The sequence below is a fragment of the Lissotriton vulgaris genome, chromosome 10, assembly GCF_964263255.1.
Source record: "Lissotriton vulgaris chromosome 10, aLisVul1.2, whole genome shotgun sequence".
Lineage (NCBI taxonomy): Eukaryota > Metazoa > Chordata > Amphibia > Caudata > Salamandridae > Lissotriton > Lissotriton vulgaris.
The window spans coordinates 1117578487-1117599497 of NC_141698.1; the positions used below are offsets into that span (position 1 = coordinate 1117578487).

A 21011-nucleotide genomic window follows, 5' to 3' on the forward strand; every position below is an offset into this window, starting at 1 on the left:
CTCTAACTTATTCCTTGTCCTTATATTAAAATGTTTTGTTAAAATAGCCACCCCCCTAATTTTGGCCCCCTGTTTTGAGTGTGCCAGCAGGCGTAACCCTAGTTGTTCCAACAGAAATGGTTTGTTGCCCTCTATATGATTTTCTTGGAGGGAAATAAAATCTGCGTGTGTATTCTGCAGCCATAAAGCTACCCTTTGCCTTTTTAGCCTATCATTCAGACCGCACACATTCAGTGTCAGCACCTTAATGTTTGCACTCATTCTGAATCTTAGCTATTTTCCCGTGTGTGACCCCTTGACATCCCAGCATCTCCTTCTTTGTTACCACTATGTAGCTTACTACCAATCCAGCCCAGACCCTTTACTCTGCCTGTTTCAAATTCCATCTATCGTGTATGCCCCCTCCGTCCCGCAGTGTCCATTTCCCTTCCTCCTGTCCTGTGCTTCCCCCTCCCTCAGCAGCCCCACCCCCCTCCCACCCATCACAGGCAACTAGGTCAATCCTGACCTACGTATAACTGTTTCCTAGCCCCTAGAGTGTCGCCTCCCCCCTCTCCCTACCCTCTTAGTGCCTGTTTACCTGACAAAACAAAGGTTAAAGAAAGATCTCTTGGAGCAAAAAAAAAGAATATTATGATACATCCTCATGCTACTTAAGCAGAGATCACTATTAATCTCATTCTTAATCTTAATCTTATAAACATATTAAGTACTTTGCCCTCCACTACATGCTGTACACACTATATACTATACAATTATACAATAGGTGAAGGTACATGGTTTCATATCCTTATTAAATACTTGACTGTACAACAATGCCAGGGTGCTCATTTAGAACCCCGCCTGGAAACCCCCTGGCTTCTTTTTTCCCTCAGCTGTGCCAGAAAACCCTGTGCCTTGACTTCAGAAAAGAACATTCTGTTATGGCCATCTAATATTACTTTTAGCCTAGCTGGGAACAGGAGATAGGCCTCGCATCCTACTTTCTGAAAAGGGTCGATCAGTTGCCTTAACCTCCACCTTCTTTCTATTGTAACATGGCAGAAGTCTGGTCGTGCGAAGAAAGATAGTCCTTTGTAGGTGCGATGGTCCTGGGGCTTAGCCTTGTCAATAATCTCTTGTCTGGCCAAAAAGTTCCATACAAATACCAGCATAGCCCTTGGTTTATCGTTGCGAGAGGCACCGTAGCTTTTCTTTTGGGTCAGGGGAAACCTATGTGCCCGTTGGACCTTAACATCCCAGTTCGAGGCCACCACCTCTGGGAACGCCTCTTTCAAAAGGGCGATTACGTATGCTCTGGGGTCCTGTTCCTTAGCCCCTTCTGGTAAACCCAACAACCTGATATTATTGCGCCTCTGCCTGTTCTCAATGTCCTCGAGTTTCCACTGTAGGTCTTCGTTGCACTTCTCCTGTGCCGCTTTAAACTCCTGCCAGTGGGTTACCTCGTCCTCCAAATTCCCCGTCCTCTCTTCAACCTCCGTCACTCGGCAGCCCTTTTCAGCATACAATTTGTTCATTTTGCTCAGGGAGCCCTCAATTTTCTTGCTGACTTGCTGGAATCTTTTAGATTCTGATCTTGCCTCCCCCTGCATCAGCTTCAGGGTTGCATACAATAGATCCATTGTCGGGCCTTGGGCTTGGTTTTGTATGTTAAGCGAGCCAGGCTGTTGATCGCTCACACCGCCTTCCTCCTGGTATAAATTTGATGTGGCAGAGTAGTCCCAGGCCAACTTCTTGGCCATCTCTAACTGCGTTGGGCTAATCGGGCTTTGATGCTTTCGGCTCTGACGCCTTCTCTGCTGCTTCCTTTTCTGATTCGTGGTAAGCCGCTGTATCGTATTCTCTGAGATGGATTGAGTCTGATCATAGTCTGAAGCCGATGTGCAGCTTAACACAGAGCTCACCTCTGAGCCTCGTGAGTCTGAGTCCCCGCTCTCAGACGATACACCCGTTTCGTCGTTTACTGAAAAAAATCGGTCCTCATTTGGGGAGCCTGAAAAAAAGCGTATCTTTCTCATTCTGGGTCTGTGTTTCTGAGAGTTCTGGGCATCCCACCTCTTGGGTGCTTTTTAGTAAATTGCTCCCGGCTGCATACTCTTCCCTGGCTTGTTCTGGAAAAGCTGTATTGCCGGTGCCCGGATCTATTGTTTCCCCCATACTACTGTTTCTGTTTGACTCAAACCACTACCTATAGAGACTGTATCAGCAAGCGGTGTGCCTGGGGGCTGGTGTTGCTGCTCTGCATTGTCTTATATAATCTCGGGGCCATCTGAGCCACCTGATCCAGCTCCACCTCCTGCTACTGCCTCAATGTCCCGTAAAGTCAATCAAACGTTGTCTACCTCATTACCAACGCGGCTTACCTTACTGCGCGTTTCTCGACCTCCGTCTCCATCCCCGTCTAAGGCTACTGGCATCTCTGCGGCCTCATCTGTTTGCTGCTGTTCTCTCATCTCCCCCTCGTTCTCTGCAGGTATGCCTAGATCCGAGCCATCTGCTGTCTGCGCATCGGGAATCACCCTGCTCGGTGCTCCCGGTGCGTGCGCCGCCGTTCCTGTGGTTGGAGCGGTTTCTGGGGCTGCTGTCAGCGGTAAGTTGGCCGTGCAGTCAATCTGGTCTGTGCCGCTGCCTTGTATCGCGAATCTCCCAGCGCTTCCCGTTCCCCCTGCGAAAGCCTCCGTCATCGTGGGCTGCCTCAGCGCTTTAGGGGTCGCTTTTTTCTGCAGTGCAACCGCTGCCTTCAAAGCTCTTTCCTCCGTCGCTGCCAATATTACCTTACGTTCTGCCCTTTGTATGGCTAATTGCTTCGGCATCTCTCTCTTTTTCTTTCTTTTTTAACTCTCTCTTCTTAGCTGCCAAATCCGTGGTGGTGTCCGTTTGCTTTGCCGCCGCTTGTTTCCTGGTAACAGCGTGGGAGTCTGGTAATTTGGTGTTTTCGTCGCCCTCCTTCTTCTTCGTGCCGCGTAAAGGCATCTTGTCTTGGTAGATACTGGTATGTCTGTGCTTCCAGGTATCTTGTAGGGAGGTCCAACTAGTCTGAAGGATTCTGTACAGTGGCTTTTGCTGCAATAACCTTATAGCCTTAAATATGACGCTCTTTAGTTCCGTCCAATTAATCCTTTGCATAGTTTTTAGTCGTTAGGTTCATTTCTTTTTTCACTGGGAGAGGGAGGCTGTGGCGTCTCACTCCAGCGACCGGTCCGCGGCCATCTTGCCCCTACACACAAAAAATCACCCCAATCCAATGCCATCCATGCCCTAAATGATGTTTAAATTCTATAGACCGCACAGAAAGCCTTGGTCCATGCACCACTGACTACCCCCTGGGCCTACTGGCTAGTGTGGCTTTACACGCACCCCAAAATTTTTTTAAAAAAATCACATATAACAATGAGCTATTCAATTCCATGACATAAATGATATTTAAGTTCAACACAACTCACAGAAACAGTTGTATCATGCACCCATGACTAACACTGGGCCTACTGGATACTGTGCCTACCCACAATATATTTTTTTGAAAGTTGTGAAAAAGATTAAAAATTGTAGTTGCAGCAACTACAATGCCCCAAACAAACAACACCAACTAACTTGTAAAATCTCAAATCCAAAAGTAATCCAAAAGTGATCCAAACAAAAAGTCCTCAAATACAAGTATCCATCAGCAGCCACAAAAAGTAATCCTTCCAGCTCCAGATCCAAATGAAAAGTGACCAAGACATGGACAAAGCACTGGGAGGAGCCTGCTGGACAGGAGCAGGAAGTTGGAGACTCTGGGGCACTTCCTTCCTCCCACCCCCCCAAAAAATGGACTCCTTGCAGAAAAAAAGTGCAGCTAAATGTCAATTTGAGGAGTTATTCTGATCCAAATCATCATTTTCAGAAGGTGTATGCTGCCTGCGGTAGATTTCTTGTGCAGAATTGCAATTTTTGCAAGTTCGGGAAAGCGAGAATGTCGGCTGCGCGGCGCATCTACGTGTTTGCAATAGTTTACTCCCGCGATGCGTGATCGCGGGCCCTTATGACGTAGTCGCGTTCTCAAACTCTCGCAGTGCAAGATGGCGGGCCGCTATGACGTACTCACGGTCGAAAAGTCTTGCGTGATCATGCAGCCAGATCCAAAATGGTGCAGCACACGCAAACAGAGAGGAAAAATAACTCGGCAAACTCAGAATCACGGTAAGTCAACGCCGCGTTCGCGAGATTGTATTTTTGAAGTGCGACCAAGCAAAAAAATCCGCCAGCTTGCGAATTGCGAATTTTTTGACAGTTTTGCACGATTCGCTGACCGCAAAATTGCCAAAAATCCGCAAATTCCGCGAGCAGAACGGATTTTAAGCCCTTACTTAATTTTCTTTCCAGGCTGACCATTAATGACCCAGAACCCCTGCATCGGGAGGAGGTTGTGGAAATGTGCTCTACCGTGGCAGTAGCCATTCCTAATACTTGTGTGTTCCCTGAAGAGGGATGGAAGAAAGCATGTGAGGAGGAGGAAATACTGCTTGAAATATTGTGAGCAAAGGTTGACCACAGGAGAGACATATCTCTGTTGGGTTACAACCATTTTCTAAAATTGCTGATGAGTTAACCATAGGAGACAATACTGTGTTAAGAGTAGATAAGTTGATACTTCTTGCCAACATTCACATGAATCTGGTAAAGACTTTTCCTAATGGTAATTTGGGCACTCCTATCAACAAGAGAAGGGTTATATCTGTGTATTAATGGCCTTCAATGGATGATGGTATTAAATGAGAGGTCAAAGATGTGTGATCTGCATAATTCAGAGAAACAAATAAAAACATGTTCTCACCCTTTGGTTCCTATTGCACTACCTGGTGGTCCTTGGAAGAAGATTGGCATAGATACGGTAGGACCTTTTAATCTTTTGCCACAGCACCATCGGTAGGTTTTTACAGTAGATGGCCTGAAGTATATTTTGCATCAGACCCATCTTCCAAGAAAGCTGCTACATTTTTGAGGGATATGTTTTCCAGATAAGGTTTTGCAGCATTTGATGGGTGAGTCCTAAGTTTCTTACCCTTGCTCCTGTCACCTACCTCATGAGGGGAAGAGATAACGGGGAGTGAGGATGCTTGTTACCGTCTCTCCTGTGGTGAAAATATCAAAAAAGGCAACTCTGTAAAATTGGAAACATTGTCTTCAAAAGACAGCTGCGTAATAAGTAACTCAAACAAATATATTTTTCTTGCAGGATTTCCCACCGTTTCCTTCGACATTACTTCGCCCTTGTTTACGCCATTGAGGAGATTAACAAGAAACCTGACCTTTTACCCAACATCACCCTGGGCTTTGAGGTATTTGATTCATATGTCAACGAGGCCAAAGCGACGCTGAGCACCATGGCCTTATTATCAGGGAGAGAGGATCCGGCCCCAGTCCCTAACTACAAGTGTTGGACTAGAGGGGTCCTGGCTGCTGTCATTGGTGACATATCACCACCCACATCTGTTGCTATGGCTACCATCACTGGGCTCTACAGGTACCTGCAGGTAGAGAGAAGATTACTTATATGACATGCTTTAACATTCTTTATGCTGATAACGAATGCACAGCACATGTATGTTTCCTTTAAGGCACAATGTATCAGGTTCAAATTCTTTAGAAGGCTTTCAGTGGGTTTGGAAATGCATGCGTCGGAATAGAGGGTGCTCTGTTCATTCACTTCCTCAGTAGATCTCACGAGTGCCCAGGAGATGATTCTTGTAGGAACAGCAAGGATTATATGTTGGGTTACCAGTTTTATGGTATTTATTTTCTTAATATTTCCGTTTGTATATATCCATATTTATGTTTTGCCCATTCCATTGATATGTATCCATATTTATTTTGTGTTTTGAGGATACATGGAGTTATTTAATTGAGAAACATGCACTGATACATCGATGCGCGCCTCGTTTTAGTACATAAAGCAGCCAAATATAACAAAACACTAAACCTGGGTGACTGTGTTGCAGGCAGGTTTGTTTTTGTGCATGAAGGGACACCTTTCTGCATAAAAGAATCCTCTGAGGATTTCTCCTCTTTCTAACTGTGATGCAAAATGCACCACAGGTACAATTTCCCCTGGAAAGGCGCAGATTTCTCGCACATTCCTAGGTCTACTATAGTTAGTAAGTTTAGGAATGAGATAAAAGCCATGAGTGGATGCATGGGAACACCCATGCATTCTCAGTGCAATTTATCGCAAGGCAGCAGCCTGCGTTCCCTTGCCTTACCCCCGATTTACTATGCCACACAGAGCCAATGACGACAGCCAAGTTGCTTTCACAATGGAATTATCCATGCTTTCCTAGGGCGAGTGTAGCCAGGGCAAAAGAAACTAAAGCATGGTAGTGTTTCATCTGTCTTTTGACAGCCTGGACATACAATGGTTGTAGGAGTTGGTTGATTCCATTTTTCTAATGAAGACAATGTTGGTAAAGTGCCACAGCGAAATTTAAGGTAGCTGAAGGATTGATTTAATGATTTAATGATTTTATAAAGCGCGTAGTAACTCAATGAGGATCCCAGCGCTGACCTGATTCTCCAAAGGTTTCTGCCAGCCAGTGGAATTATGTCTGCGGGAAAATGAGGGTCTTCAGAGTTTTTCTAAACCGGAGATAGTTCGGTTCTGTCCTGAGTCTACGTGGTAGGAGGTTCCAATGTTTGGCCGTGTGAACCGAGAAGCGACGGCCGCCAGTCTTGGCTTTCCTGACTCTAGGGACAACGATGAAGTTTTCTGTACTAGACCGAAGGTCTCTCTCCGCTTTGTATGGGATTAGTACTTCTTTGAGAAGAGGGGGGCCGGTGTTGTTGAGGGTTTTATGGGCCAGACAGAGGGCCTTGAAGACGACCCTTTCTCTGACTGGGAGCCAGTGGAGGGATCTTACAGCCGGTCTGGTGGAGGATCGACCTGGTGTGCCCGTGAGTAGGCGGGCGGCGGCGTTTTGCACTTTTTGCAGTGAGTTCATGGTGGCTTCAGGGGCTCCCAGGTAGATAGCGTTACAGTAGTCTAATCTTGCCAGGATTAGACCCTGAATGAGGAGCCTCCTTGCGGTATCAGGGAGCAGGGAGAAGATCTTCCTGCAGGCTCTAAGTAGTCCAAAACATGTCCCTGCCGTTTTTTTAGCCTGGGTTTTAAAGCTCATGTCCTTCTCGATCCACACACCAAGGCTCTTGACCTCTTCCTTGGGTGCGGGAGGATCACCTAGGCAGCTGGGCCAGAGGTGAGATGGCAGAGAGGGCCCCTTGTGGCCCATCAGGAGGATCTCGGTCTTAGACCCATTCAATTTCAGTGAGGAGAGATTCATCCATCGGTGAACTTCTGAGAGGCAGTTGTGGATATCGGAAGGGGCGTGATGGGGGTGAGAGAGGGTTACGACCAGCTGAGTGTCGTCGGCGTAGTTAATAATGGACACGCCGAACGAGCTGACCCTCTTCTCCAGTGGGGCCATGTACACGTTGAATAACGTAGGGCTCAGGGATGAGCCCTGCGGTACTCCGCACAGGAGGGGGATAGTGGATGAGCAGCTGTCGTTTTCTTGCACCTGGAAGGAGCGTTCTGATAGGAATGATTCTAGCCATTTCAAGGCTGTGCCCTTTAATCCAATTTCTCCCAGCCGATGGATCAGGGTAGGATGGTCTACAGTGTCGAAGGCCGCACTGAGATCCAGGAGGATCACTGCCACTGATCCTCCTGTGTCCAGAATGCTTCTGGCCTTCTCCACCGCTGCCAGGAGGGCGATGTCCGTGCCCTGACCTGGACGGAACCCTGTCTGGGAGGCTGCCAAGAGGTTGTTGTTTTCTAGATAAAGCAATAGTTGCTTGTTTAACAGCTTCTCTGCGACCTTGCTGCTTCCAGGGAGAAGGGATATGGGCCTGTAGTTGGAGAGATCCTGCGGGTCTAAGGAGGGTTTTTTTAATAGACCTTTGACTACTGCCGCTTTCCAGCTGGGGGGGACTGTGCCCTCCGCGAAAGAAGAGTTGATCAGGGCCGTGAGGGGAGGGATGATGGTGTTCGACACTGTTTTTAGGAAGCGGAGGGGGGCCGGGTCGAGTGGGGAGCCGCTTTTAATTGAGGCCAGCGTTAATCCTACTTCTTCTGTTGTGACGGGGCCGAAGGTGTCCATGAAGGGTTGGGGGTGATCTGACGGCAGAGGAGGATTGGTGGTGGTGCTGGTGAGATCCTCTGTGTGAGCCTGTTCGGGTGGAGGTAAGGTGAGAAGAATTTTTTGAATCTTCTCGTCAAAGAAGGTGGCTAAGTTGTTACATTTGATTTCAGCTTCTTTGGGGTCGAGGGGTTTAAGTGGAGGGTCCGGGGCGTGGAGGAGTTCTTTAAGAACTGAATAGGTTTCATGGGCCGAGCAGGCAGCGTTTTTAATTCTGTTCTCGTAGAAGCTCGTTTTGATGTTGCGGAGCTCTTTTTTATAGGATTTTACAGAGGCCCGGAATGATTCTTTATGTGCCTCTGTTTTTTCCTTCCTCCAGATACGTTCATTCCTTTTGCAAGTTTTGCGCAGGAGGTTGAGTTCCGGGGTATACCAGGGTGAGGGGTTAACTCTCTTGATGTGTTTCAGAGAGTGGGTTTTCAGCAGAATGTCGTCGAGCGATCGAGAAATCCAGGTACTAAAATCTTTGTCCCCTGCTAGGGTATCATGGGGGGGGGTGGGGAACGTTTTCCCTGAGTTTGGCTGCCCAGACGTCTGGTTCTAGTTTCTGCCAACGTCTGGCATACGTTTTGGTTTTGGGAGGTGGGGGGGGCGGAGAGAAGATGTCCATACTAGGGGGACCAAGAAGTGATCTGTCCAGGGGAGGGGGATATGGTCAAGAATTTTTAGGTTGGGGATGTTGGAGAGAATAGGATCCAACAATTGCCCTCTTTCGTGAGTGGCCTGTGGGTTTTTGAGGTCAAGGCCCATTGAGGTGAATTCCTGGAGTAGTTTGGTGGCCTGCCTGTCTTCCGGGTCCAAGAAATGTATATTCAAGTCTCCTAGTAGTAGGTAGTTGGTAGTCGACGTGCATTTAATGGAAGTCTGGTCAATAATTTTGTTCTGAAAGTCTCCTGGATTGCCTGGCGGGCGGTATACCAGCGTTCCTGACAGCGAGGTAGTTGGGGTGATTAGTATTGTGAAGTGGCAGCTTTCGTATCCCTTGATTTTACCATCAGATGTTCTACATGTGAGGGTGTCTTTAAAAATTATCGCTAGTCCACCTCCCCTCCCCTCTGGTCTGTTGAGTGAGCACATGGCGTACCCGGGGGGGAGTGCTAGAACAATGTCTGGGCCACTACTGGGAGTGAGCCAGGTTTCTGTTAAAAACAGAATGTCCAAGGCATTGTTTGTGATTAAGAGGTTCACTTCGTGTGAGTGTTTCACGAGCGACCTGCAGTTGAGTAGGCCAAGGTACAAGCCTTTGGGTGGCGTCTTCTGCTTTGTGGGGTCGCAGATGTTACAGCCGGAGAATTGGGTATCTCCGTGTAGGATGCGTGAGCAGGAGGGTTGTTTGTTGGGGTTTAAGGCTAATAGCTCTGTGCGAGAGTAGGTTCGGTCGTTGCGAGCTGACCGGGGCAGAGTGGCTTGGCCTGGGGCCGGCTGGGCCCGGACGGGCCCAGACGGGCTTGCCTTTGGCGCGCCTTCGGCACATGTTTTATGGGGAGGTTGTGGGCGTTGGAGGGGTGGGCGTGGCCAACAGGAGTGGGCGTGTCCCGTGGCTCCTCGAGGCGAGTGATGGCGGCGATCGAGCGTTTCCTGTCCCTGACAGCGCTTGGATCGGCTGATTAGGGTTAGCAGGTGATAAAGATGCGCCTTTTGTATGACAATAATTTTCCAGTAGATTAGTAAAGGTATAATGACCTGGTCAATATTACTAATCCCTTGTCTGAATCCTGCCTGCGGTGGGGAGAGAACCTGGTGATATTCAATCTAGAAGTCCAGCTTTGTGAGTCGTTATCTGGCAAATAGCTTTTGGGCCATCTCTGATGGGCCTATAGTTTAGAGTGGAATCCTGTTGGCCCTTCTTGTAGATGGGCACAATCTGGGCGGCTTTCCAGCTGGCAGGAGTAATTGCCCCCTCCAAGATATAATTCAATAGTTTTTTTAAATAAAGACCCAGGCACAGATGTCAGCCAAATAACGATCATCTGGGTGCCATCAGGCCCAGCTGCTTTTTCAGGGGTAACAACATTGATTGCCTCAACAGAATCCCTCAACTCTATCACTAGAGGGTCCTTCATGTGGGGGATTGAGCCATGGTTATGGGCTTCAGCAGCAGGAAATCCCTGTTTTCATCTGTAGAGCTCTGTGAAATGGGCATGCCATACCTCTGGGGAGATTGTGTCTGCCATAAGCCCTAAGGGGCCCTCATTTCTATTAGCTCATAAATATCTTCCCATAATTTGGATTCCCAATATCTGACTGCTTTTGCTTGAATCAACTGATACTCATTTCTTTATGAGTTTCATCAATGATGTATCACCCGTGGATAAGGCCTGTCGGAGTTAATTTGTTTCCCACTACAGGATTTATTATACCTTAAGCATTTTGGTTTGGGGTTAACCCCATTTGGCCTAGATTTACCTTTAAAGCATTTTCATAAGGTATCAAACAAATCCTGATTAATTTCAGTTATTTTATTGAACCAAAAGAGGTCCCTGGTCTGAGATAGATTTAGCGTGTCTCACTCATGCGTGCCTTTTCATGCGATCTCTTGTGCATGAGTCCTGAGCTATTTGTCCCATCTAATCCTTCGCCTGTCTTTAGATGGCATTAAATTAGATCTGAGTGATATAGGGGAGTCGGTTAACTAAAAGAAAAGTTCATTTAGTGAGCACTAATGTGCATTGCGGTCTCTGTCATCCCTATTTAATATCTTGAAACTAATCAGATTTCTCCAAAGCTGGACAGAAATTAAAACATAGTCAATTCTGCTTAATTTTCTGGGATCTCTGAAGGTATGCTCATCATTGGGATCTGAGAGTGAGCAACTATTATATGCCCTCAGACCACATGCTAGAGTGAAGGACAGGAGCCGCTATGCAGCTTCAGTCCAATGTTTCACAGGAGCAATATTAAGAGCAGGAATCCCCCACTCTTCATCCTCCTCGCTTATAGGGGGTTGATGGCCAAGTCCCAAGGCTCCTATGTGGTGTTAAAGTTACCCACAAAAATAGCAGTGTCATGAGAATCAAAGGAGGCCCTGTGAAGTTCAAGGTTCCGCATCACCTCAGTCTCTCCCCCACCCCCGGCCATCCTATTCTATACATTATACAGGTGAGAGGTCCAAGCATCAGAACAAGTAAGAGATATACCTATAATATCAAAAGATGTTAAAGGAAGTGGCGTATTTTGGTATTATAGTTAACTTGGCCTAAATAAGACCACCACCAGATGGGCAGCCCTTACTATTGTTATGGGCTGGAATTTGGTAGGTTGTGTAACCTGATCTATGAGGTGGATCAATAGACATAGCTTATTGGAAGAAACATAGATTAATTTGATCAATAAAGTTTTCCCAAGACGGGTCACCCAGCTTACCCTTGATTCCCGCAATATTTCAAGAAAACATATTAAAAAACAGATAAATACAGGGGATGTAATCTAAGGACAATGTTTCCTCCTCAAAGTGTAATGTAGTTCCTATATTCCCAATAGGCCCTGCGCATTGGAATAATATACACTATAGTTTTGACATAGGACTTAGGTCAGTATGTCACTCTCGAGTATACTTAACTTAATTGTGTGTGCCAGCTAACTCAGTGGTCACTAGAAACTTTCTCGAATAAACAGGAAGGGATTAGTTTCTGACAACATGACAACTTTATTTCCCCAAGAATAAAACGTATCTTCAGAGTCGTGGAAACAATAGATAGCTATTTCACCGAGTCTGGTGTGCATGCTTCATTTCTACAGAGTTGCACAGAAATAGAGAGATGGGCGTTTCAATAAAAGGTTTTATTGAACAGTCTTCTTTCTCATGCAAGAGAGGTGAACTGCTCCAATCATTAGACAGAATGCAAAGTATAATGCATACAGCGTAAACAGTAATATAAAATAATACTGTAATAGCATTGTCTGGTGCTATGACATATAAAAATACATACATAAAACACACAGGCTAAAAATACTCAACTGGTGCTTCTAAAATACGCCTACCTCAATGTACCTAACCTAGGTCTAGTAGGTGCTGTCTTTAGCATAGGTTTAGTTTTGCCAAGAATTGCCAAAGGTTTCTCTAGGTTCTAATCAGCTCCATACCTTAGAATAAGACAGGTTGGTATCTCTTTCACGGGACTCGATTTCCCAACATCCCGCAAGGGGAGTCAGAAACACTGGAGCTGGATTCTCAGCAGGAGGATGACAGCTTCTGGTCAATGCGTCAGCTGGATAGTTGGATTCCTTTGGCACTTGCTGTAGCGAGCTGTGTCATGCAAGTAGGTAGTCGAACTGCACCGAATCACACCGTGCTTTGCCATTGCAAGTGAAGGTATATTTATACCTTGAAAGTATTTAGGAATGCCTGCTTTGATGTAAAGTCAGGCATATGAACGTCATGAATGAATCCCTAAGAAATAGATGTTCATGCATAATAACTGAGTTCTTGGAGGAATCAATATTCAAGGAAGGGGAAGTCCCAAACGGTTCGAGAGTCTTGTTTTCTAAGAAATCGTTGTGACGTAGATGAACGGATGGAAGTAGCCATGCCTGTATTTGGGCAGTATGGGCTATGCCTAAATAAGGACTGGATTTCTATGCCTATATAAGGGTAATGCGAATTGTATCTATATAAGGGTATGAATCGGGATTTTCAATCGGAATCTAAAATCGAACACAACACCCACTCCACTTTCTTATGTACGACTTTTACTAAATACTAAGTCCTAAACATGATGAAACATATCTACACGAGTGTTTTAAGTTCAAGTCTGTTTTATTTTCAGGTGTTAACACTCATAACAGCGTCATTTAAACACAGCATTGAGCCTACAACCCTAAACAGGGCCGGCCGCGAAAGGAAACAGCGTTAGGGCCTTAGGGCCTGCAAAAAAAGGGCACATTTTAACACAGAGTCTTGCCTACAACCCCACTGGGACCGGCCACGTGACATGACGTAAGCTGTTGCATCGATCCGGCGTACGGATGACCCAGATCCCAGGATCATCAACAAGTGTTTTAAATACCCACTCAAAATACATAAAAATGCATTGGTACTGGTTGTACACAAAAGAGCATTGGTGCTGTACGCATTTAAGTAATATTTAATTCTAAGCATATAGTTGACTTTCAAAAAATTCCATCTGAATGAATCATGAAAATATACATTTATGAAATGGATCGTGAATACAGAAGAAAAAGGTGCCAAAACTATCTCATGTCAAATTACATAACACTGTTTGTATGTGGACCAGAGTCAAATATTGTCTCTGGAATTTTTCAAAGAATTCTTGTTCTCTACGAATCATTCTACTTTAAGCTGATTACTTGTGAAAATAAGGAAAAATACATATTTGGAGAAAAAAAAAATGTAATCATAGGAAAAAGAGTTCCAAAGTTAGAACTTTGTTTTGAAAAAATGAAGGTCAAATTCAAAGTCTCTCAGAACACTGTGTGCCAAAATTTCAAAAGTCAGTGTTAGGGCTCTGAGAAAACATGAAATCTTTTATGACTGTTGACAAAAAATTATCTACCATTGTAGGTGAAAGTTGGATTAACTCGTTTAGAAGATTAACCGCACATAGATGTGAAGCATCACTGTCACCATTGGTCGCATTAGCAATGTTCGTACTGGATGGTACCTGCGCGCCTGTAGTTTCGTCTCGTACCTCAGCAGTTGCAATGTGCGTCTGTGAGATCCGTCATCAGAATTGGTAGCCGCTGGGGACAACACAATGCATGGGCCGTTACTGGTTCAAGCAAAGTATCAACATCCGTTGGCATGACTGATGGGAGTGTGAGACATGTGTCTCACACGCATTCTTCTCCGCATAGCAGGCAGTGTAGAACAGGTAAGATACAATCTTGCCAAAATGGTCTGAATGACAGAAACCATGTGGTATTTAATTCTCATAGATGAGGTAGTCCCAAAATGTGGACAATGCGCTCACGACACTTCATCGCCAGTAGAGTAGTCTCCATGGAGAACTGGGTGTCGCTGGTGAATTGGCTTGCCATATCGCAGCAGTAGGAGCAAAAATAGTATCCCTGCAGCGAGACCCAAAATGAGAGGTAGTCCGATAAAAACACAGAGTGCACGAAGTTTGGAAATATTCCTAGTATCGCTTCAAAAGGTACTAACAGTCCAGAAAATATGGTCTTAAATACATGTACAATGCCACTCGTATCAGACATGTTTAAGATACGACTTAACATTTCTGAGAAATGTATAGGGCTGTTTATAGTCAATAGGGCCTGCATCTCAGCAGAACTCCTTGCGACTTGTAGATCATAAGTTTCTTTGGCCGAGGTCAGTGGCACAGTTTTTTGCAAAAGAATGGCTTTCATTCTGCTTAAAGTATCAATTTGTATAGAAGAGATGTTCAGTGAAGGCCATAAAGGTGACTCCCTGTCTGTCTTGGTTTTAGGAAACAATACTTGCATACAGCAAGTGACCCTGGCTGACACAGTTACTAGGTATGGTATGCCTGGTAACATGCCACTCCAGCCATGATCATTCAACATGAGGTAACTCCCATTTGAGAGCTGTCCAAAAATTGGATCAATCACTGCAGCTGGTGAACCTTGCAGGTGGCAGGATAAGCTGTTAGAGGAACCATCGCAGGCCCCGTGTAAGTTTATACCCTGACAGAGGAGAGAACCGTTTATAGCGTTTTCACAGTTTTTCCCACTAGGAAACACTTCACGTCTCCCACTCCAACATCTGTGTGTGTACTGTAATTCCCAGGATGTCTTGATGTATTATTTACCTAACCTTTCATATGTGCCTGCTGGTATGTGTTTTAGGCAATATTTAAATGGAAAATTGTAACAGGCAGAGTGATTGTTCCATGTATTATCCATTCAGTAGCTGGTTTCTCTGCTACTGTAAATGGCAATCTTTCCAGTATTTCAATGCTCAGCACCGTATAGTCTGCTCCCTTTTGTGCCAACTTGATCTGTTTATCAGTAAGACTGAATTCTGAAAACAGTGACGTAGTATTGATTAAACGCCAAGGCACATAGCCTGAATGAAGGTTTTGTAACATCCATCCTAATAGCATGATAGAACAAAGTTGCGACTGACCATGTTGCAACATGACCAAGTCCTGTTCCATGATGTCTATTGCAGAAGACACTATGCTGTCCAATGAATATATCCTGGACGACAGAGTCATTATCCCATTGTTAACTACAGAGAGAGTTTTCTCTAAAGTAATACGATCAATTTCTCGTATTCTTTCTGCAGTCTCTGCTTGCGTAATCTTCCAAGCTTCATTATTAGCACCATAGATACCGGCATATATAAAACGTTTATGACGCAGTGTTCTTGGTCCTAGCAAGAATTCCCTAAGATCAGAGCCATCTTAATGTAAAGATAAGTGTTGCTTTACATCCTTAAGTGTAGATCTTTGTAGCCAATGTATGTATGTATGTATGTATGTAATTGGTTTTGTATAGCGCATAAATCACCAGTAGGTCTCATAGCGCTGCAGAAAGATCAGATAGAGAGGAAGAAGAAAGGTATGGAACATCTTGGTCAGAATAGCCAGGTTTTCAGGTTTTTCCTAAATGATTTATGATTCGGATCACATCTAATGGATAGAGGAAGTGTGTTCCAAGTGGCGGGGCCAATTTTAGAAAAACTTCTGTCTCCATTTCTGACTGTCCGGACCTTAGGGACTTTTAAAAGATGTTTATTGGGTGATCTAAGAGTTCTTCCTGGACAGTAACCTCGGAGCTTTTGCATCAGGTACTGTGGACCCTGTACATACAAAGATTTATGTACCAGGCAGCAGACTTTAAATTTAATACGTTTTCTGATTGGCAGCCAGTGTAGTTTTTTCAAACATGGGGCTGAAGGGGTGCGGTGAGGAAGATCAAGGGTCAGCCTGGCCGCCGCATTCTGAAGAGTCTGAAGCTTGGTTAAGGAGCTTTCATTAACATCCGCCAGTAGTGAGTTACCATAATCCAAGCGACTGATTATGAGCCCCTGGACAAGGGGTTTGCGAGATGCCAGCGGTATCCATTTGAAGACCTTTCTAAGGCTGCGCATCAGTCCAATGCTTGTATGCACGGTTTTATTTATATGGCAGGCCATGGACAGTTTATGGTCGATGGTTATACCTAGGTTTCTGATGGTGTTTTTTGGTGCCGGGCAGCAACCTAGAGACGTGGGCCACCATTCATCTGTCCAGATTTTGTTTGCCCTACCAAATAAGATGATTTCAGTTTTTCCGACATTTAGCATGAGGTAGGTATTTGTCATCCATTCTTTAACTGACACCATGCACTGTTTAAATCTGTGTTTAGTGTCTATGAGATTAGGGCCGAGAGTGATTAGGATCTGGGTATCGTCGGCATATGATACCGTGTCGAACCCCTGATCTTTAATTATCTTGGCTAAAGGAGATAGGTAGATATTGAATAACGTTGGGCTTAATATAGAGCCCTGCGGGATGCCTTTGTCGTTTTCGACATGGTCAGATGAAAAAGGACCAATTTTAACTCTAGATTTTCTTCCCGAGAGGTAGCTCTGGATCCACCTGTGGGCTAGACCCTTGACACCAAACTCACGCAGCCGTTCCAAAAGGATGCTGTGTGAGATGGTGTCGAAGACCGCCGACAGGTCAAGCAAGATCAAAATGGCTGATTGTTTTGCATCCAGTGCCAGGCGGATGTTGTCTACTACCTCCGGGACGGCAGTCTCTGTACTGTGGGAGGCTCTAAAGCCTGACTGTGATGGATCTAATAATGTATTAACTTCCAAATGTTTTGTTAATTGTTTATTAATGAGTGACTCCATCATTTTACCAAAAAGAGGCAGGAGGGAGCTGGGGCAGTAACTAACATGTTGTTTGGGATCAGGCAAAGCCAATCAAGGCAAAGCTTCCCTACACTGTATTTTGTTACTATTCCAGGATGCTGTCTTTGAACATATCTTGGGTCTGGCCTATTGAATGTGAAACCATGTGTTTTGTTCAGGAATCTATCTTGACAGTTGTTTGTGTCTGTGGCCAGAACAACCATTTATTCCAATCTCAATCTCTTCTGTTGTGAAGCAAACTAGTATGTACGTCGACCACCCCCCAGAAGTGTTATAGCTATCAGGTGTAGGTGTAGGTATTGAAGGATTGTTCAGGCTCTAAACATGGCTTGTATACCCTATACCTGCCAACCTTTTTACCCCAGACAGTTTTTGTCTCACGGTTGTCTTTCCAAAAGTCAACACCTAGTTTAGACAGTTGGGCATAAAAGGCTGCAGAATAAATCTGTTTGGTATTTGTCAACATAATTTTCATTCCTGTTTTGTTTATCATTTTTAAAGTAAAATTATTCTGGATTGGATACATTGAACCCAGAAAGGTACTGAAATTTCATTGCAAATGTTTTTGAGCTACCCTTTGGTGGCGTAAAACAATGTTCCCATTGGTTATACATTAATACATTCCTAGGATTTGCAGATTTGTGCAAGAAATGATGATCATAATGATTATAACAATACATTTGTTCATGGTCTGATGAACCTTCTAAATATTCATGATTTGTGAGTACTGCTGACATTTCTGGGTCTGACATCAGATTGTTTACAGTCTTGAAGTCCCAATCATCAGAAAAGGTACTTGATGAAACAAAGTCACTGAATTGAATCTTGAATAAGTGTGGAATCTTCAACAGCTCCGACGGGCCATAAATGTCATACTCTGTTTTGTCCCAAGCTATACCACCAGGTATAGGAACTGCTGTGATGTTCACTGCTGACAAGTCGCTTTGTTCACAATGGGATGATTTGTGTGGCTTGAGGAGTAAGTTGATGTTCTTACTGTGTTCATTTTTACATATCTTCCATTTATCAGCATTCCCAATGTTATCACCAGAGTCAGCCAAAGTACCAACCAACCAACACAATCCAAAGTTCAATCCATGGTGAAACCAGATAAGTCTTTTCTAGGTAATGAAAAAGGTCTGTTGGTTGTTCTTTCAAAGTTCTTTCTGCTGGCGTTGTTTCAGGCTCGCTGGGATCCTCAGAAAACGTATCAAATTTAATGAAATAGCCAGAGGTAGTTCTGTCAATAGTAGGGATTGCATCAGGAGTCGTTGAAATCGCTGGAACCACAGGATCACTTGTTATATTTGTGTAGTCAGATGCTACTTCGTTGTAGACAGGCATTTCTTGACAAACTGTTATTTGGGTTTCAAGAGGTACAAGTTCCATAGCTTTGTTGGTTAGTCCTTCATTTCGCACTGCAGATTCCTCAAAGGTGATGAGTCGCTCAGTTTGAACCTTTTGGATAGTAGCCAGAGCTGGGCGTGCTACATTGGCGGAGTCCGCTTGGCCTACTGCTTATTATCAGCCAAATAATGTACTTTGACCAGGTCGATAGACACAAACCTGTTCTCCTTTTTACCAGCAAGGGGCGACAGTAATACTGTTCTTGATCTGTGGATGGCTAGTACAGGTACTGGTTGTCTGTAAGAAGGCCCAAATTCCTTCTTGTCCGCGATCTTTTCTCTGACTAGATCACCAGGCTTTGGGATCCAGACAGGCCTTGCTGGGATGGTCGGTTTTTCCTCAGAGGTGGTTGGCTTCAGGATCACGTTACTTTGTTTTGTTCTTATTTCTTTTAAGTCTTGTAAAACAGCCAAACAATCTTTGAAATCAAATTCTTTTGGGTTTCCCATTAACCCTGGGCGTAGTGCTACGCTACCGGAGCATGCGTAGTTTGTACTAAATCACTCACCGCATATTGCACGTAGTACAGTATAAAAACTGTGCTTAATCACGTAGCATAGCAGAGAAATCAACAGCATCCTCAGGTGCTTTGATAAAGCAATTTTACATGCTAAATAGCATATAACAAATTCACAAAAGTGAACTTTTTCAAAGAAAACATTAGGCAATGAGAGAGGTGATGATTTTGGGTTCTCCCCTAACCTAGGGAGAGTACCAAGTAGATGCCTTGAAAACAAAAAGCACATCTTATTAAACGACTCACAATCTAAGGCCCTGCAAAGCATTATGGGATGAGATTAGCAGTGGGCAGTTAATATTATATAGTATCCAATATCAAAATAATTCTACAAAGAGTTGCAGTTCAACTGGTGGTTACTAGATATCCCTCACGAGTCAAATGCAAAGCATTGAAATTATTCTCACATCAAGCTGCAGTTCCACTAGTCATGAGGGACATCTAGTAACCACCAGTTGAACTGCAGGTCTTTGTAGAATTAATTTGATATTGGATACTACCCACTGCTAATCTCATCCCATAATGCTTTGCAGGGCCTTTGGTTGGGATTGTTTTTTTGCCAATCAATGTGCTTGGGGTGGTCCTAACAGGATGAGACCACCACTGAATCGTTCAATAAGATGTGCTTTTTTGTTTTCAAGGCATCTGCTTGGTACTCTCCCAAGGTTAGGGAGGATCCCAAAATCATCACATCTCTCTCTGCTTGCAAATGTTTCAGTTTCACTATTGTGAAAGTAATATATGCTCTTTAGCATATAAAGAGATGGATATACTTATTTTATCATAAATGGCACTGTGCAGGATGCCATTTGCATGTATTTCACAGTGCATATAAGTACACAGTGCCATCAGCTACGCTACGCAGTACAACGTGTAGTTTAAAGTATACTATGTGAAGCTACGTGTAGTGCTGCTAAGCAAACTACGCCCAGGGTTATTCACCACTGATGTCTGACAATCAAGGTCCGCAACCAACGTTCTATTTCTAAAAAGGACTTCATACGGAGTGATAGACCCCCTAGAGAACTTCTTGGCAAGTTATTAGGACTATGTTGGCCACTTATTAGATGTTTGACCCACCCCTCACCCGAATGTAATACCCTAGCTGTTATAGATTGCTTAATGTCCTGGTTTTTTCTTCCACAACCGAATTTCTCTCAGGATGGAATGGACTAGAGTACCGAAATGCAATGCCCAGATTGGCCATGGCCTCCTTGTAAGCTCGAGAGCTAAACGCAGGACACTGGTCAGAATGTAGTTTGCCGACTGCGTATGTGCCGATAAAGACTCGCAAATCTTTTATAACAGTTCGAGTGTCAGCCGAGTGCTGAGGCCACATCCAAATGAACCTTGAACATGAATCCACTGACACCATGATATATTTATAGTTACCATCCCTCTGTAAGAGACAGCAGTGGTCCAGGTAAATGCAAGCTAATGGTTTATCTGATATTAACAGGTGTGTCTGCGCAAGAAGTTTCACAGTAGAGACTTTCATCTTCTGGCATATTTCACATTCCAAAACATAGTTTCTTGTTTGTTTCCTCATGCACGGTCACCAGTATCTCTGTTTTAATAAAGATACCGTGGCAGAAACACCTGCATGGGCAGAAGCAAGCCCTTCATGTGCTGCTAAGATTAGTCCTAATCTACATTTCATGTTTGGAATTACTCTATCCCCCACTCCACGGATTTGAGCAAATGGAACATTGTTTGAATCAGTTATATATGAGTATTTGAGTGGAAACCCTTTAGGTAATGTTTTACCACTGTCTTTGCTTATCGCATTGACAGCTAGCATTATTTCGCCATCTATTTTCATTTTTGAACGAGTGATTGCAGCTACGGAACCCGTTTGCACAGCTGCCTTCATGGCTTCATCAGCCAATAAATTCCCTTCAATGTGAACGCCATCACATGAGTGTTTTTTAGTCCTTGTCATAACTTAACTACTTGTTCCCAAATCATTATATGCTTGATTGTGCCACCTTTTGCATCTTTGAAACCGTTTTGAAGCCAGTTTTGCAAGTATTCATTGTAAGATTGAACACAATAATTCGATCGCACACTATGAGTGTGGGGAATTCGCAGTTCGTATCTTTAAGTGCCA

At 44.4% G+C, this 21011-nt stretch overlaps 1 protein-coding gene across 2 annotated transcripts in view; it reads left to right on the forward strand.

Annotated features, from left to right (window-relative positions):
- The first annotated feature begins 5231 nt into the window (after positions 1-5231).
- Positions 5232-21011, forward strand: part of LOC147689419 (vomeronasal type-2 receptor 26-like) — a 583477-nt gene continuing 567697 nt past the window's right edge. The window contains exon 1 of one of the 2 annotated variants that reach the window (XM_086940099.1): positions 5232-5513. In XM_086940099.1, the coding sequence (XP_086796225.1) occupies positions 5364-5513 (150 nt within the window). In that variant the 5' untranslated portion in view covers positions 5232-5363. The remainder of the gene's footprint in view (positions 5514-21011) is intronic. The other variant, XM_086940100.1, reaches the window with a different exon arrangement.